General features: G+C 38.1%; 1 protein-coding gene across 3 annotated transcripts; it reads right to left on the minus strand.

Moving 5' to 3' along the window:
• Positions 1 to 144: 144 nt before the first annotated feature.
• Positions 145 to 17,972, minus strand: LOC5569658 (proclotting enzyme). 3 transcript variants are annotated; one of them, XM_021850948.1, is made up of 4 exons: positions 16,930 to 17,972; positions 1,629 to 1,825; positions 1,436 to 1,572; positions 145 to 1,373 (listed from the first exon to the last, which is right to left on the minus strand). In XM_021850948.1, the coding sequence occupies exons 1-4, from the start codon at positions 17,024 to 17,026 to the stop codon at positions 473 to 475; spliced, it is 1,332 nt and encodes a 443-aa protein (XP_021706640.1). In that variant the 5' UTR covers positions 17,027 to 17,972; the 3' UTR covers positions 145 to 472. The 3 variants fall into 3 exon arrangements, with proteins under 3 accessions (XP_021706640.1, XP_021706639.1, XP_001652921.1); XM_021850947.1 differs by having other exon boundaries at positions 1,626 to 1,825; positions 16,930 to 17,957; XM_001652871.3 differs by having other exon boundaries at positions 1,635 to 1,825; positions 16,930 to 17,952.
• Between the last annotated feature and the right edge of the window lie 960 nt (positions 17,973 to 18,932).

Genomic DNA, 18,932 nt, shown 5'->3' on the forward strand with positions numbered 1-18,932 from the left:
ACATGATGCGTCAATAATACAAGTGTGATATAGCTTCCTCTGGTGGAAGAATTTCAATTATAAGACGATGAATTAAACCCCAATGCAATCATCTATGCTTTGAAACTAACGCTCAGATTGATTGCCCAAGATAACGGTAGGTAGTTACTGTTCGATCAAATTACATTTTTTTATTGGTTCTTAACACGAATAGGAGATAAATGCATTTTATAGATTAGAGGGTGGCCTCTAACAAAGTTCTTCTTCTCGGTCATGGATTACTGAAAATTGCATCAAATGGCCTTTTGCATTGCTCTGAGTATTTAATTCTACGCAAATAATCATTTTTCTGTTATTTTACATAGAATGCGACAATAGTTAATTAAACAACTGATGACAAAAAACTTCTGTTCAATAATATTGATCAAATACCACTTCTGCTTAAATCTTGCGACGTTTTAGTCGAACTATGGCCAATTTTAACAAACGTAGTTTAAAACACAGCATTTTCAATGATCCATCTAACATACGAGCTTATCCGAGTATATATTCCAGGATGATTAGCTTCTCCACAACGGATTCCCCAGGAAACGACTCCAGCCACGACCCAACGATTATTTGGAAGTTGAAGCATCAAAGGGCCACCGCTGTCTCCCTGACAGGAATCCTTTCCGCCACCATAATCCCCGGCACAAATACTCGATTCGAAGATCCTGTTGATATACACATCCTGGCAGTCTCTGTTGGACCAAATTGGCAGCGAAACCTCCATCAGCACCTTAGAATGAGGTCCTCCGAAGAATTGCGTTCCCCAGCCAACAACCACTCCTCGATAGCCGTCCCAAGTGTCATCCAACGGAGGCATGCAAATTGGCCAGATGTAGGAGTTGAAGTACGAAGGTCTGAATAATTTCAACAAGGCAATGTCGTTTTCATAGCTGACGGGATCGAAATCTACATGGCTTCGAATCTCCGTCACCCGGAAATCTCTCGACCTTGTTTCATTGTACTGCGTGAAGTCGTATTCCCCCAATCGCACCAGAAACTGATGGATCTTAAGATTCAGCACACAATGCGCTGCCGTCAGCACGTGTCGATCGGTGATTAGAACTCCTCCGCAAAACTGTTGCTGTCCACTATTTGGGACCAGTGCTGCCATCCAAGGCCACTCTCCTGGATCTGCCGGTCGCCCTCCAGCTATCTTCGAAAGCTGCTTCGTAGATATTCCACAGCCACGTTCTTCCGGTCGATCACGACTGTCTCGACCATCTACGGAGTTGTCCCCATCCATGCCATCTACGGCGTCGTAATCATCGGCTTGCGATGGAAGTCTTAGGGAAAACTCTGGACCCACTCCATCGCCTGCATTCTCGGGGCAACAGATTCCTATGGATCTGCGAAATAATTTGTGGAATGAGATATCGGTTTAGATAAAGAAGTCTTGTACTAGATTTACATGTTTTCGATGACACACAGCTGTCCCAGCAGCTTCCATAGATTATCGTTGGAACCCATAGTTTTACAATGTTGGTAACGTCTGCAGTAACCCTTCTCTCCTGATGGAGTTGTACACTCTTGCAATGTTTTATTTTTCTGTAAATGAAACTATTGTATTAAACTGTTTCCGATGAATCAACCAACAATACCACTCTCACCGAAAAAGGGTTCAGCATAACGCTGACGAACCGCTTTTTTCGTAATAGATTGAGATCCAAATGCCTTTTCTGGAGATCGGCCTGCACCACTCGGAAAGCCTTTCGTCGCTGCAATGGACGGTCTAGTCTGCGATTTGATTGATCTATGGAAGTAGCATCTCCACTGATGTGATTTTCGGGGGCCTGGAGAGCTGAAATTAATAAATGGAATCAATTAAGATCATATGAATTAAAAAGTAGAATCGTAAAAAAGATGTAGGTTGTCGTATTAGAGTGACTTGGATTTTTTTTATTCAAGGCTCTGCAGTTTTTGGAAGAATTCGATCAGCAAATCGAAGCAGCCTTCAACCCAGGCTCGTCGATTCAAGTGAAGAAGCAAAGGCTTCCGCCAATCGCGATCAGTATTTCCGAATTTGTTGGATTCAGACAGCATATCTTAACTTTATTAGAATATTATTAGATACTTTGGTTATCTATTCAAATCGTCTCGAAAGGAAACTGTCGTATTTGGCTGGAAAGCATTAGAGATCGCGAATAATTTTGCAGACAACTTGAATAGAAACCTTTTCCATGCATTTTTTTACTTAGCACGATGAAACCGAACGTTTGTTCAATGCCGTCTTGAAAGGTCTTTCGAGTGATGATAAATCTCTTGAAAAAGATCAAAAGTGAAATAAATTTCCAGAACCCTACTCTGTGCCAATAGTAATACCAAACATTTCCGCATGGATCCAAAATGCTCGATTTGTGAAGATTCTGAATGTCTGGCATATGAAAGAAGATGTATAATGAAATTGTATGTGTCAATTGCAGGCAGAGCCGTAGCGTGGTCTCATGGCGCCCTTGGCGAACCGACATTTGAGCGCCCCTTGTTTGAAGCTCAAGTTTTTTTTAAATATATTAAGAAAGCATTATATTACCTATGGCACAAATCTCCCAACTGGTGGGGAACGTGCCGTTGGAGCCGGCCTTCTGATAGTCATGTTCGAGTAATAATACCTTTTTTTTTAGTTTTTCTAATATATCATTTTCAAAATACTAAACTTGCCTATACTAAACGTTTCCTGCTCATTTTGTGTCAAGGCCCCCCTCAAAGGAATCTGATCCGGGCCCCATGAATCCCAAATTCGGCACTGCATACATGTATACCTATTTGAAAATTTTAAAAGAGATTTTGTAATGGACATTATGTCCCGGTTTGTGTGATAATATGAGTAATAATTATGTGGAATCCTACTGCTTCAATGTGAATCAGCTCAGAATCCAATTATTGTCGAAATCTATTTACCCCAATTACCGTTTTAAAGGCACTTTACTGAAGAAATAGTAAATTAATTAACCAAACTTTTTTTCCGCAAAATACTTAAATTAGAATTTCACTGTTGTTCGCGGCTTCTTTCAAAAGATTTGTGCCTTTAAGGTAATTATAAAAAGAAGCCAAACTTTGAATTTTCAAGTGCACAAGACTGGAGAATCTGACAACAGTTCACATTGAAAATCAATCAAATTGCTTGCTTGCTGGTGGAACTCAATGGGATAAATTTTCAACGCGGAGCTCAGTATGGTTCTCAAGTCTTGTGCTCTTGAAAATTTGAGGTATAGCTTCGTTCTATAATCACCTTAAAGTTTTGATTCAATATTTCATTTGTCTTCTGTTTCGCCTTAACTTTGAATTTTTGTGTCGAGATCTCCAAATCATTGCTGGAATTGGAAAGTTTTTATTTAATGTACATTGATAAGTCTGAGATTTGTCACAGGAGTTTTAAATCAACTATATTTTTAATTTTTCTGCATTTTTTCAAGATTCTTCAAAAGATTAAAATTAATTGAGTAACACTTTTTTTCAAATTCTCATTTTTCACCTTGTTTTTCTGGTTTTACGTCTTAACTGGGACAGAGCCTGCTTTTCAGATAAACGGTGGATGTATGGTGACTCGTTCTTTGTGAGAGGAATGGTTCATTGGAATGAGCAACCAGTAAAGGCAAAAAATCACTTGGAAGAATGTAGAAAATGTCTTCACTAGAATATTTTATCAGAGACTAGTTTTATTTCAACTTGCTAAAAAATCTTTACGTCATGTTCCAATAAAACTAAACTAAGTGGTGTTCTTATGAACACTTCCGTAGTTTTTACTGAAAGTTATACTTGCCAATTGACCATTTTTTGCATTTGGATTGGATATCGTGTGGCAAGCACGAATATACTCTATGCCCAGGAGAATATAGGTTTTGAACTAACAACCCTCATTGTAGCTGCGCGTTTTTCGCTAGGACTATTTAGGTCCCATAATTTGCATTGTCATATTTAGAGTTTTTTTAACTGTCTCTTTGAGAGACCCCCTAATGAAATATGTCTCTTCTAAAATTTTAAAAATTATGGCACGCATTTTGGCGCCCCCTAAAGGCTGGCGCCCTTGGCGGGTGCCAACCTGGCCAATAGCACGCTACGGCACTGTTTGCAGGGCAACCTTAAGGGGACACTGGAGACCGTGTTATTTTCCCTATCTTTCGTCTCACTCTAACAATAATTATCAAAACTTTGTGGAAGCAAATCTCGAGTTTTAGTGAACCGATGAAGCTGAAAATTTATCGGGTTGTGCGCTACATATACTACTTCGCGACTAAAAATGGATGAACCAACGTGCGAAGTTCGATTTTTGACCAACTTTGCCGCGTCGCGAGTCACTTCGCTATAGTGCGCATCTATGCCCTCCGCCGTGCGCATTATACGCACTATTGAGAATCGAGTTGCGACGCGGCGAAGTTGGTCAAAAATCAAACTTCGCACGTTGACTAACCCGTTTTCTAAAGCGAAGCAGTATATATAGAATCATAGTGATACATTTTCGCATCGATATATGGAGTGGTTCTTGGGATTTGCTTCTTGAAATGGATAGGGTGATTATGATGACGTCCCGTGCGGCCTTAAGTCAAACTTATAGGATCGCCCTTAGCGTTCAAGGATCCGTCCATCGTCATCATCGAAACTTCAACAGCAGTTTTGCTGAGTTTCGGTTAGAAAATAGAATACAGTGAACATGCTTTCTTATAAACTTTCATGATTTTGTACAAAAAAAAAAACAGCATTCGAAAATTCTCAAATTGATGGCGGATCCTATCCCTTTAAGGCATTGTGAAGACTCGTACCAGGCTGTTCATCTGCCTGGAAACGAGTTTATCGTACTTCTAATGCTATAGATATAATCTCCAACAATTTGGCAGTGCTTTTGATACACGCGCCGCGGTTTGTTCTGTTTTGCTTTTCTTCGAAACAAATCAAAGTGCGAATGTGCAACAATATTCAGTGGTTTCTATTATCGCGTTGCGAATTCTGTGCTACTGGATAGTAAATCCATCCCAGAAAAGTGCGTGAAACAGTGAAATCAACGAAGATTCTAAAGTGTCATAAGTGAAAATCGTGATTTTGGTATAATTTTGCATTCTTTTGTTTTGCGAAACAATCACTGGCTCACCTGGTTGCCAGAAAGTGGGGAACGAAATCTTCAAAGAAATTTTTTTTAAATATTATTTAATGAACTTTCTATTCAATTGGTTTACGTAGCTCCCAAGTGTGCGCAGCTAAAATTAGTCTGTAATAAGTTTGTAATGACTAAATTGCATGTAAATGAATTTTAAATTAGTTGATGATCCAGTGTTTAAAACTTTCTCTTTAAAACTTTCTCTTTTGAATCCGTATCGGCTTTACTTCCCTTCCAAAGTAAGTCGTCACTATGTCCTGTTTTGTGTGACTATGGACCATGGGGTTGCGATTCGATTCCATGTCATCGGCGTGAGAGGCGTGTGTTCTAACGTGAAATTTATTCGACGAAAACGTGTTCAAAGTGTTTCATGTAAACTTATATGATTCTTAGCGGAAATACTGCTCTTCTCAAATTTAATACGAACCTGTTCCCTTAATCGTTTTGTGAGAAAATTCACGTATCATATATGGATTCTTTCGGGAAATCCTCTCTTGAGTCTTGCTGAAATTTTTTCCAGGTTTCCACCAGCAATTTCGTCAACGGTGTTCTTGTGATATGCTTTCCTTGGCTTTAGGACATTTCGTCGAATGACGTTTGGTCGAATGGCATTTGGTCGAAAGGACATTTCGTCGAATGGCTTTAGAACACTTATTTTGGTCGAATGATGTTAAGTTAAATGGAAATGTGGTTGAAAGCTTATTTTAAAAAGGTTCATTGAAAGATCATTTGATAAAATTTATATTTTTTTGCAAAGTTGATAAGATAACGTAATTGAATAATTTGAATCATTAACTGTTGTTGAATACAAATGGGACATTTGCTGTAATCTACTTTTAAATTTAATACACCTTTTTATTTGTTATTTGAAGTTATGGGAAAATCTAAAATTTCAATGATTGTCCAAATGAACTTTTCAATAGTTTTTTGTGCATTAAATGAAATACTCAGCTCTAGTGAATTTATTATTCTTTTAAAATATCCTCATTCTTTGAAAAACTTGTCAACAAGTTATTATATTACTCAACGATGTGAACATAATGTGTTCTTCTTTTATTATTCTTTTGAAATATCATCGTTCTTCGTAATGAAGATCAGCTAATCTGATGGGAGCAGAGTTCGGGATCTTTCTTTGCATTCCGGGTCGTGGGTAAGTTTTTTGAATGCGGAAATCAGAATTCAAACGACAGGAAAAATTTGCTTCAAAGAAAACCTTAATGGCGAAGTGAATGTTAGGTGTCGGAAACTCTACTTATGGCCATTTCGCTTATTGTGAATTTCAGCTCAATAACATTCCTCAAGCAAATATATGGTTTTGCTGACAATGTTGATGACCTCGAGTGAATAACAGAGTTTGCAGTAGAAGCTTTGGATTAATAAAATGAAAAATGTGCTAATGCTATGCACCGCGTAAGGGGAGACCAGTTGACTGAGGTGACAAAAGTTGACTTGTTTCAATTTAAGATCAGCTTATCTTCAATCTCAGAACATACCTGAACGAGAGAGCAGCATGAAACGTCAAAAGGTAGATTAATACGTTGGAAGAGCGTCCATCAAATTGAATATCAAAATTTTGCTAATCGCATATAGATTGTTGGTAAAATGGCTGATACTTTTCCAAATATTCGACCATTCTTGTATAAGAGACAAAATACTACTCTCGACGATAGTCAGACTAAACGTAAAACTTTGTTCCCATAGTATTTAGATTTGAGCACAATTATTTACACGAAATGTCGGTTCGACCAAATATCCTATGCTTTCTTTTGCAACTAAACCTTTTCGACCAAATATCCATTCGACGAAATGTCCGTTCGACCAAATATACTTTCGACCAAACGTCATTCGACTAAATGTCATTCGACCAAATGTCTTTCGACCAAATGTCATAGATTCGCTTTCCTTTTCTCAAGGAATGCAAATCCATCGAATCCTTGAACATAAATATAAATCCTTCCATCAGAAATTCTTTCAACAATTGGCTTGTTTAACGGTATCCAGTTTTTTACAAATTCTGAAAAACTGATCTAGAACCCAATGTTACAGAATTTTTTGTGTCCTGGAATCATTTTTGAAACGCGATTGAAATCAGTATGGAAATCATTTTTGAATCACCCCTCGGCAAATTGTACTTCGGGACGAGCTGTCATTATGTGAATTGAAATGCCATTGAGTCTACAGATTGAAATATCAAAATCATGACATTGAAGCGCAATAAAATTGCGTTATACTTAGAAAAATGTGTTCTTATGATCAAGCTACAAATAACTGTATTTTTTCATCGCTAAACAACCTGAATGGGTAGTTTTATATTGAATTTGGGCCAAACGTCAAATCGACCGATCCCTACCAGAAAGCGAGACTGTTGGCGGCAGCCATTAGCGCACGTAAAAAGCTGGATAGAACAAATGTGCACGTATATGTACGAATCGTGACCATTTGCTCTCCAGCTGCGTGAATCTGGAGCATTTTCACCAGCTGTCAGTCGTTCCAACTAACGGGTCGGATTCGCTAGATGGAAAGCAGTTGTGTTCCAACCAGCGAATCCCCGCTGTACTTCATGCATGTTTTGTAGAAATAGCTCCTGAAATTCTCGAGGAATACATAATACAGTTCTTCCAAACATTACTGTAAAATTTCTCTAAAAATGCATCGAGAGATTATTCTAGCAGTGAGTCTTTTAAAGAAATTTCATTTTTTGAAAAAAAAATCTTCAGACATTTCTTTTGATAGTCCAACAAGGTTTCAGAATTTAATGAATACCTCAAAATATCAAAATATACAATCCATCATGAGCTCTTTCTCCCCATGATCTACCCAAGAATTATCCGGAGGATTCTATGAGAAGTTTCCCTAACAATTTTCTAGTAATAATTCTATAAAGTTTTCTACATTTCTTGAAACATGTGGCTATGAATTTCTCTTAGGGTTATCCAGGATGTCCCAGCAGTGCGGCAAAAGTTCTCTGATTGAACAGAGTAGTGTGTGGTATTTTAACACCTTATAAATAATGCATATACAATAGAAAGCATTGTGTTTGGATGGGCATCTAATTTTTCCAAATGAAGTGCGCTTTCCTGAAGAAGGTCACGTGATTCAAGTTGGAATTGGTTCACTACTGCGTTCATGGGTCCTGTAGTGGCGTAGCGGTAACGCGCCCTGTCTAGTTGATTGGGAGTCGTGAGTTCGATTCTTACCGAGAAGACGTGTAACTTTTTCGCAAATTTCAATTCATTGTCCGTTTAATCCAATTGCAGCGTTCATTTCTTTTGAACTGCCAGCTTTGGCCACCTTCTGAACACTGGATTCGCCGTAGAGTTGGGCGAGCTCGTGGTTCATACTTCGCCGCCACACATCGTTTTCCTGCACACCACCAAAGATCGTCCTAAGCACCCGACGTTCGAAGACTCCAAGTGCTTGCAAGTCCTCTTCGAGCATCGTTCACGTTTGGCGGCGTCCATTTATTACGTAACGCTAAAATTTGAAATTTTTGACCCCCTCCCCCCCTCCGTAACGCTTTTTGTATGAAAATTTTTAAATTTTTGTATGAGCCGTAACGCTGGAGCCTACTCCCCCCCTCCCCCTAGAGCGTTACGTAATTTGTGGATGCCCCCTTTCATGCCCGTGGAGAACTACCATAAGGCCTTATGAGCGTTTTGTGCATGATACATTTGGTGAGGGTGTGGAACTTTTCTGACCACAGCTTTTTGTGGAGGCCATATTAGGCCTGCCTCCCATTGATAATGCGCTTCCGTATTTCACGGCTAACGTTTTTGTCAGTCGTCAGAATGGATCCAAGGTAGACGAACTCGTCGACCATCTCGAACGTATCCCCGTCTATCGTAACACTGCTAGCTAGGTGAGCCCTGTTGCGCTCGGTCCCACCACATAGCATGTGCTTTGTCTTGGACGCATTCAGTCCAACTTTCGCTGCCTCGCGTTTCAGGCGGGTGTATAGTAACCTGGGACACGGTTATATGAAAAATTTAGATTCTCGCTCCAGTCCATTTTTGGATTGCATTTTGATCCCATAAAAACTGTGCAAAATTTCGGCTCGAATGGAGAAACTATATTTTAGCGCCAGCCGTTCAAAGTTTGTATTGGGTTTACTATGGAAAAACATACTTTTGCAAAGAAAAATCGTCAGTCATAGGTCGCCCATTGATATCTATAAATATTCTGAACGCAGATCTCGATAGGTAGTTTTACGATGAACAGCATTGCCGAAGACCGCAAAGCAATCCGATGCTTGTGAAAAAAGTTATTAAGCTTAGACTATTCTGAAATTTCGCCCGATTTTGTTATTATTGTTATTCCTTTACGTGTTAATCAACGTCGCCTTGCCAATAGGTTTTCATTGAATAACTTTTTTCACAAGTGTCGGATTGTTTCGCGGTCTTCGGCTATAATTTTCATCGTGAAAATACCTATCGAGGTCTGTGTTCAGAATTTTTATAGAGGTCAATGGGTGACCTCTGGCGATTTTTCTTTGCAAAGGTGAGTTTTCCCATAGTAAATCCCATACAAACTTTGAGCTAGTTAGAGAAAAAGTGGCGTGATCGGTTGGTTCGGTTGGAGTAAGTGAAAAGTGCCGCGATCGGCTAGTTCTGTTTGATCCTTCGACTTTGACGCTTGCTCCTGCGGGGGCGAGCGACGAGGGCAGGATCAAACATGTCGCGCATCGGTCTAGTAAGAGAAAAAGTGGCGTGATCGGTTAGTTCAGTTAGAGTAAGTGAAAAGTGCCGCGATCGGTTAGTTCTTTTTGATCCTTCGACCTTGACGCTTGCTCCTGGGCATTGCGTCAAGAAAGCCCGTGCAGTCGTCAGTTTTTCTATTTTTTCTGAGTGCTTTTATATAGCCGAGCAAACGAGTGAAGCTGAGAGTGGATTGTGGCTGCTCAGTCAAGGATAACGGATCAATTGGTGAGCTCGTTTCATGCTACTATTTTTAATCTATAAAATATGTATGACTGCCCAGATAGCCGTAGCGGTAAACGCGCAGCTATTCAGCAAGACCAAGCTAGGGGTCGTGGGTTCGAATCCCACTGGTCGAGGATCTTTCCGGGTTGGAAATTTTCTCGACTTCCCTGGGCATAGAGTATCATCGTACCTGCCACACGATATACGCATGCAAAAATGGTCAATCGGCATAGAAAGCTCTGAGTTAATAACTGAGGAATTGCCCATAAGAACACAAAGCTGATGAGCAGGCTCTGCCCCAGTTGGGATGTAACGCCAGAAAGAAGAAGATGTATGACTGCACATTGAATCGTTACAATGGTGCGACGTAAATATTAATTTTCAACAAACTATGAATTGTTCGTCGCTGTGAGTGTCGACACAAACTCTGATTCATGAATTATTTATGTTTAACATTTTTTTTTATTTTCAGAACACCCCGTTTTACCTTTATTTTTTGTAATTAAAAAAAAATTAATGGTTCGACACTACAAGTGTAGACTTGCAAAAGGTTCACTTTATCCAACAAACTTTGGATGGTTCGCCACTGTAAGTGTCGGCGTAAGAATAAGAGTGTTCTATGATGTTCCAACCAATCGAGTTTTTTGTTTCTTTTAAAATAAGTAAAATATAATAACACATGCTTTCGTCCTGACTGCTGTAGGAATGTTACATTTAGATATTTGTTCAACAATCTTTGAAAGGTTCGTCACCTCAAGTGTCGGCATAATTTTCCTTTACATAGAAATTGTCCATATCAAATGAAAATATTATATTTTCATAAAAGCATATTTATATTTGACAAAAAACTTTTTATCATGGTCTAATCACTTATCAAAGTGAATCCTTTGACCCAACGATCCTCCCCATTAACAAACATCCTTCCCAGTAACCTTTGTGGAGATGCAGAGGCAAACACGGTCTCCAAATAGCAAAGGTTACACACTAACATTCCTTCCCCCAATCCCACCTGACTGCAAGGACGTGGCCGGCGCCGTTATTGACCCTGTATAAATAAAGGCACTGAATTATGCACATTGAAGAAGATTATGGCCAATCCCAGCCGAACTTCTAGTTGATTCTTTGTGCATTTTCACTGACTTCGGTCAATCACGGAATAGCAACCATTGGTATGTGTAGTCAGTCTAAGCTAAGCTTAGCTAAGCTATAGATATAATCTCCAACAATTTGGTCTTATTAATGCTCATCTCCACATCCAGATTTTTTCTTCTAAAATATGTTTTAAGCAAGCAGTAGCATTTTTTCATGAAACTTAATAATGAAATCTAGATCAGTTTTAGTTTATCTAGATCACGGCTGTTAAATGTCATGAATATCACGTTACTTCAATATTTGAATATTGCTAATGGAAAAAAGTCATTGGAAAATGTTTTTCCCGGTGACTTTTTCTGAATAACTATCGGTTAGCAATATTGCTGATGCTTCATTTCGACTGAGAAAGTGCTATGAGCATTTTAATTTCTCCAAAATTTTGACATTTATTAGCACTGAACTCCAATTCCGAACAAGACTCATATTCCAAACAGTGGCGATTTCAAATGTAAGAAATAATATCAAGAATCATTAAAAAAAATTGATACAACTGTGAAGAAAGAGAGTGGTTTTCTTGAAAAATTGCTAGAAAAAGTCTAGTATTCGGAATACGAGTCATGTTCTGAATTTGAGATAAAACGCTACAAGATTTGTGACTAATAGTAGCATCGCTTATGACATTTAGAATTCGTTGAAACGCAAAATGCCTGTTGTTACCCAGAACTACTCATAGCGAATGTATTTAATAGGATTTTATGAAGACATTAGTGGAAAAACTAAAAGCAGCATGATTTTTGAACGAATACTTTTGAATTTAAATAAAATCTAAATTCCTCCAAGGAATATTCCAGGAATTTCACCAGAAAAATCTCTACAAGGATTTCTCTAGGGAGACAGAGGGGACGCTTCTTAGCTTAGTGTTCAATGAGCACTTCTACAGTTATTAACTGAGAGCTTTCTTTGCTAATTTTGCCATTTTCAAATTCGTATATCGTGTGGCAGGTACGATGATACTTCATGCCCAGGGAAGTCAAGGAAATTTCCTTTACGAAAAGATCCTGGACCGACCGGGAATCGAACCCAGACACCTTCAGTATGGCTTTGCTTTGTAGCCGCGGACTTTAACCACTCGGCTAAGGAAGGCCGCTTCTCTACATGAGCTTCTCTCAAATTTATTCCATGCGTTTCTTCGCTAATTCTTCCAAAGATTTCGTCGGCTATCCCTCTATGGAAATCTGCATGAATTTCTCCAGGTATTTAATCTAAGATTCCTCAAGGGATTGTCCGGAATATCTCTGGGGATTCCTCCATGGAATTTATCAGGGAGTTCTCCAAAAAATATAAAGAATCCTCCAGGGTTTCCTTCAGGGATTTATCCAGGAATTGTTCAAAAAATTTCTTCAGGAAAAGAAATTTCGGTATGAACTTCTACATAAAAATTATGAAGGAATCCAAGGAGGAATTCTTAGTGTAGTTTCTGAATATATTCCTAGAGGAATTCATTGGGGAATATCTGGAGGAATTTATAAGAAAAATTTTGGAGGAAACTCCGGAGGAATATTTGGAGGCCCATAGAGTAAAGTGGGGCAAAAGTTCGAGTGGGGTAAGAGTTTCTTTTTAAGATTTCTAGCTCAATTCAAAACAAAACTTATAAATGTCATGGTGGTTCGAATGCTATTCAAGTAAGAGACTTTCAACCCAAATATCATAAACATCGATTGAGATTTTAAAAAGTTATAGCTATGTGTTATTTTTCGACGTGAATATTGTACTTTTTGGTCAAATTTTCGATGCATGGAACCAATTGAAGATAAAATCTTTTTGAATATTTTATGTTAGGGCGTTTCTAGGCCTATCATAAGGTTGCTTTGAGGTGTATTAGTTTTTGCATAAATGCTTGGAAACAATTTTGGCCCATAGCGGGGCAAAAGTTCGACCGATGTATAAACTCACGGAAAAATTTGCAAATTGCCTTAAATCCACATATTATCTTCAAATTTAGCTAAATTTGCCTGATCATGCGAAAACTGTCTACAAAATTTTACATTTTCACCTAGTTCTACGAAAAACTGCTATTTTTTAGTATATTACATTTAAACCTGTTTTGGGCAATTTTTTGATGAAAATTTAGTGTGTATTTTTCGGCAAATTTAAGTTCACGGCTAGGGTAAAGTATGCATGTCATAAACGGATCGATATTTTGTGTTTTAGACTGCGAACTTTTGCCCCACACTAGATTCGAACTCTTGCCCCACCGGTGGGGCAAAAGTTCGTTTAAGACAATCAATTTTGAAACTGTTATAACAGTAAATGAGTGAATATTTTGACACATGTTTGTTCAGCAAAATTATAGCCAATGTGTTGAAGGTTCACTGTATGGTATTTGTTTTGTTTCAACTAATATTGTTTTCCTGGTAACTTTGATTACACCACTAAGGTCGAACTTTTGCAGTAATTCATGTAGCGGTTATCCTGGAGTTTTCTCTGGAAAGAATCTCTGGAGAAAATTCTGATGAAACCCCTAGAGTTATCTCGGGTAGAACCCCTGAATGAAACTCCGGAATTATTCGTGGAGGAATCCCTGCAAGTATCTTTGAAGGAATTTCTGGAAAAATCGCTGGAGAAATATCCGTAGTAAACCTTGAAGAGATTGTCTTGGTGATATTCCTGCATGAATCCCTGTTGAGATTTTTGGTAGAATTCTGGATGAATTTCTCGAGAATCTATAAAGGAGTGTTAGGAGAAATCGCTTGGAGAAATCGTGATGGAATCTCTTAAGTAATTCTTGGAAGAATTCTTGGAAAAGCTCTTAGAGATTTTTTTTATAGAAATCCCAGCATTATGTTTGTTTTGAGGAATATATAAAAGAATCACTGGAGGCATTCCAGCAGGAACTCCTTATGAAAGCCATGGCGTCACGAAATTTGTAATGCAATCTCCGTAGACATTTTCCAGCAGAAATCTATGGAATAATCCTTGCACGAATCTATGGAAGAACTGCTGAAATTATTTCTGGAGCCCTATTATAGGCGGTCTCAAAATCTGGTATCAAAAGGTCTTCCTGGAGAAATCCCTGAAGAAATTTCTGGAGCATAAATCTCATAAATAGGGATCCCGATTGAGATTATCTCCGAGGAATTTCTGGTAAAATTCCTGCAGAAATCTTCGAAGGACTTCCTAGAAAAAAATTTGGAGTAGTGTCTTAAGATATTCCTGGAGGAATATTTGGTGTATTAACTGGTGGAATCTGGATATTTCTGGAGATCAGACATTGCAGAATTCGCTCTCATTTGAGTATGAAGCACGATCAAAGCAAGCAAAGAAAAACATCCCACCTGTTCCAGTCCATGATCATACAAGCCCTAGGACTTCAACTTTCATATCAGATAAAGAGGAATTTACGTATTCTCGGCAGTCTAAGCCGACGCCGCGTTTTTTTTTTTTTGTAAGTTTCTCGGACATCAGCAGACAAGTTACGTTTTTGTCTGTTTACATTTATGCGCTGTTCTATCCTCTATCGATACACTCAGACAGAACTGCAACAAGCTTTTTGGGAACGTTTTTACAACGCTTCGAACATCTTTTGTCAGTGTGACTATTGTCGGCAACCTGGTTTTCTTCGGTAGCTTTCCATAAAAAAAAACGGCAGACAAACCTCTTCGACAGCTCCAAATCAGCCGCATTTTGATGCGGATTCATTTGAATTGGTGACATCTCTGGCGAAATTGTTTGTTCTGTCTTGGAAATCTCGTCAACGGAAAGCTGACATCTGAATGTTTTAATTTGTGTGATTTGATAAAAAAAAATGCTGTGCATTTGCCGTTTTAAATTTGGTTGCCGATAATGTCGAGGCCGTAAATAACTTCAATTTGGTTGAAATTACACGATCAAACTAAGATTAACTCGATTTTTTAACATGCTTGCAGTTTCCATACAAAATTCTGTGTTTCTCTTATATGAATAAATACAATACTTTCCTAAACCATCAAAAATAACTTTTGAGAATTTAAAATGTTATGAACTTTGTTGATAAGTATTGTTATACATATGAAGATTGATGCATATGAAGTTTGATTTCTGTGGAAAATTTAGTTAATAAATTGCTGGCAAACTTGCATGGAAGTTGTCTGAAATATTATTATTATTTTTTTCATTTTTTATTGCCATTTTCTCATTTTTGAGGGTACGATATTTTTGGAAACGGCAATGGATTCAGCAACCCTTACCCTCTCTACCGGCAGCTTCATATTTTACCGCAATAAAAACATTCAAACCTTGATTATTTTTTGTTTCTCGATATTTTTGCACCATTTTTTCACAAGTTCTCAAAAAACTCTACTAGTTTAAGAATCTATGTCGATATCTGTCATCGGTGATCTGGTTTTGAAGATATTCCGATGTCCTTGGGGGACCAACATTTTCCATATAAAATGTCTTTGGCGGTTATTTTGTTTTACGTCCATTTATCAAAAAAAAAAAAAAATAAAATAAAATGTGTGCATAAAGCTAGGCGATATGAAGCTACTCTGAAAAAAAATAATACAAATTGGTTCAATATTCTAGGAGATATCAGAAAACTACGATATGATATCTTTTGAAGTTTTTAAGATTTTTATTTGGCCAGCGTAGTACCAGCTACATGAATGCTCATAGCTCAAAGACCACTGTACTAAATTGTTTCATTTTTTCACAACTTACTCTCAATAATGTATTGTTTTGAAGAGTGAATATCCGATAACGATAAAAATTCTCTAGCCGTGGATTATAGCTACGCATCGGTCCCCCAGGAATTTTGGAATATCTCAGGATCCAGTTGACCAATGAACAATATTGACATAGATTCTTAAACTTGGAGAGTTTTTTTGAGAACTTGTGAAACAATGGTGGAAACATATCGAGAGACAAAAAAAATATCGAGGTTTGATTTTTTTACGGTAAAATATGAAGCTGCCGGTAGAGGGGTTTACCAGAACAAAGCAGTATAAGGTACCCCGGGGCAAGTGAGAATCCGGAGTAAGTGGGGCGTTTCGTCATAGCTCAACTAGGAAAAGTTTTTCATGGGGGTATTCTTCTAGAAAGTTGAAGATACAATGACAAGGAATGTATTTAGTACAAAACATATTGTTATTTTTATTACCATGTGGAACATGGGGATGAAATGTTATATATTCTCATCAAGAAACTTCTAGACCATAGCATATCATTCTCGGTTGACATGTTCAACAAGTGTTTAGTTTAGACATCTTAGGTTTAGACCAATGGCTTCACTTGCATTCCAAAAGAAGTCGTCACTATAACATTTGTGTCCTAAGTAACTATCTCGAGGATGGGATTCGATCCCAGGTTCTCGGCGTGAGAGGCGTGTGTTCTAACCACTACACCAAGTGGTATGTAACCTTGACATTTATGAACAACCTTAACGCTTACCTTAACAAAGAAAAAAAATCTTATATACACGCTGTATTTATGTTATTTTTTGTTAAATTAGCACTCCCTTCACTATGATGGCGAGCAACCATACGTTGTCATGATTTTGGTTTTGCTGAATTCATTGCATGTCATATATTTAAGTATCAAATAGCATAATGTGTTCAACATCTCACGATAATGTGGTAATGATGGGATTTTTTTATCACTTACTCTGAATGAGTGCTTTTTCCTAAAGGGGAATTCCCTCGTATGCTTTTATCATCCCGAATAATATGAAGAATAAAGAACGCAGTAATCAGAGCAAATTCTTCTTGGTTTCGACATCTTCTAATTTACTGCTACATGCTTTGGCAAAGCATAAGACCTTTAACATACCTTCATTTTCAAGCTCGCCTTTCATCAAACCAATCGTCGTTTGGATCAAGCAAAATCCAACGATAACCCACAAACTAGTGGACCACTTATAGGTCATTTTTAACAGAACAATTCTCAGCACAGTTCTCTAGTAAACTTCACCACTTCTCATGATACTGACTAAATTTCTATTCCGAGATCGAAAGTCTCACTTTCTCTATTCGCAGCAGAACCTCAAATTTAATTGGCTGGTCTCGATCTTCACCGCCCAGCGCACTTCTCTTGACTGAACGCCACCAATTGACGATCGAAACTCAGTCGCCTTATCGCACACCCTCTCGTCGCAGAGCATTCCATTACTCGAGGCCCGCTGCTATCAGATCGTCCTTCCTGTGTGCGAACGCAAAATGGGGACAAAATTTGCCAAAATATAAATTACAACCTAATATGTGCTGCAGCGTGGATATGTAGGCCTAAGTGTCAATGAATTTTATTGGATTATTGAACTGTAACTCGATCACGGTGCTTGTAGTGCGTTGCCTCGATCAGAAGGCGACCGACTCACGCGCTTGAGAATCTGTTTCAAGGTTGAGAAAAGTGTGATGATTGCCGTGAACAGCATTTCTAATCAAACAAGTCATTGATGTTCTACTGGTTCAATCTGAGTCGTAGCCGCTGATAGATTTGCCGCGCGGACATTTGATTGGTGGTGTGAATTATTACCAAAACAAAAAACCTAACAAACGCAAAGTGCACGATCGTGGGAGAACTAGAGGTGGGCTTACAACTGCCTATTGATAAGCGAAGCATACTTGGCACGGGAAATAGTGCAGACGTGGTTGGAATTGCTAATTTCGGTGCGTATTTTTGATGGAATTAATAGGCACCATGAAAGCACGCGACTAGGTTGAAGGATTAGCATTGATTGATTAGGTTAAACAGTTCATGTAGTATTTACCGCGTCAATAACATATCATATACGCTGCTCAATTGACTCCCTTTTCACCTTATATGTTATTATTTTACCGAGATTAATAACTTAAACATTGTGCATTGCGTGTTAAACTCTCCCAGTGACAATCTTGAAGAGCCATTCACTCACAGAAATTTTATTATGTTGAAATCACCTCGAATTGGAAACGTCTGTGGTAAGTATTACACAGATAAAAATATTTAAATATCAATGTAGCGTAGACAATAAAAGACAGTAAAAGTAATCCAAATTCATCTATTGTAACAACATTCAAGCATTAAATTAAAAAAACAGTAAATTTAAAATGTATTTTATTCAAAAATAAACTATTTGTCGTTGACATTTCAGTTTATTTTGATGCTCCAAATATGTGCATGAAAATAAACTGAATTTTACAACCTATTTTTAGCTGTGTAACATCCAAAATGTTGAGAAAACAAGAATTTCTTCTTTCTGGCGTTACGTCCCCACTGGGACAGAGCCTGCTTCTCAGTTTAGTGTTCTTATGAGCACTTCCACAGTTATTAACTGAGAGCTTACTATTCCAATGACCATTTTTGCATGTGTATATCGTGTGGCAAGCACGAGATACTCTATGCCCTGGGAAATCGAGAAAATTTCCAACCCGAAAAGATCCTCGATCGGTGGGATTGGAACCCACGACCCTCAGCTTGATCATGCTGAATAGCTGCGCGTTTACCGCTACGGCTATCTGCCCCTAAAACAAGAATTTAAGACGTCTTTGTTTTTTGCGTACATTTTCAAAAGAAGTAACCGGATATGGATTCACTTACTCGGACCGGATGCGGATTCACAATATTGAATTACAAGCAGCTCTTATATTCGATATTCAATAAGGTACCGTGGGGCAATTGGGAACGAAAAAAACGATAGTTCAAACAAATTGTTCAATAAAATTTTCAAATGTCAATATTTTTCAAATCCAACAACACAATCACCTTTTGGCAACATATTTGCTGGTGTGTGCATGAAACTAATCGAATAATTTCGAAATTGTGAAAACCTTGGAAGAAAGTTTTAGAATGAGCCA

The sequence above is a fragment of the Aedes aegypti genome, chromosome 3 (genome assembly GCF_002204515.2).
Source record: "Aedes aegypti strain LVP_AGWG chromosome 3, AaegL5.0 Primary Assembly, whole genome shotgun sequence".
Taxonomy (NCBI): Eukaryota; Metazoa; Arthropoda; class Insecta; order Diptera; family Culicidae; genus Aedes; species Aedes aegypti.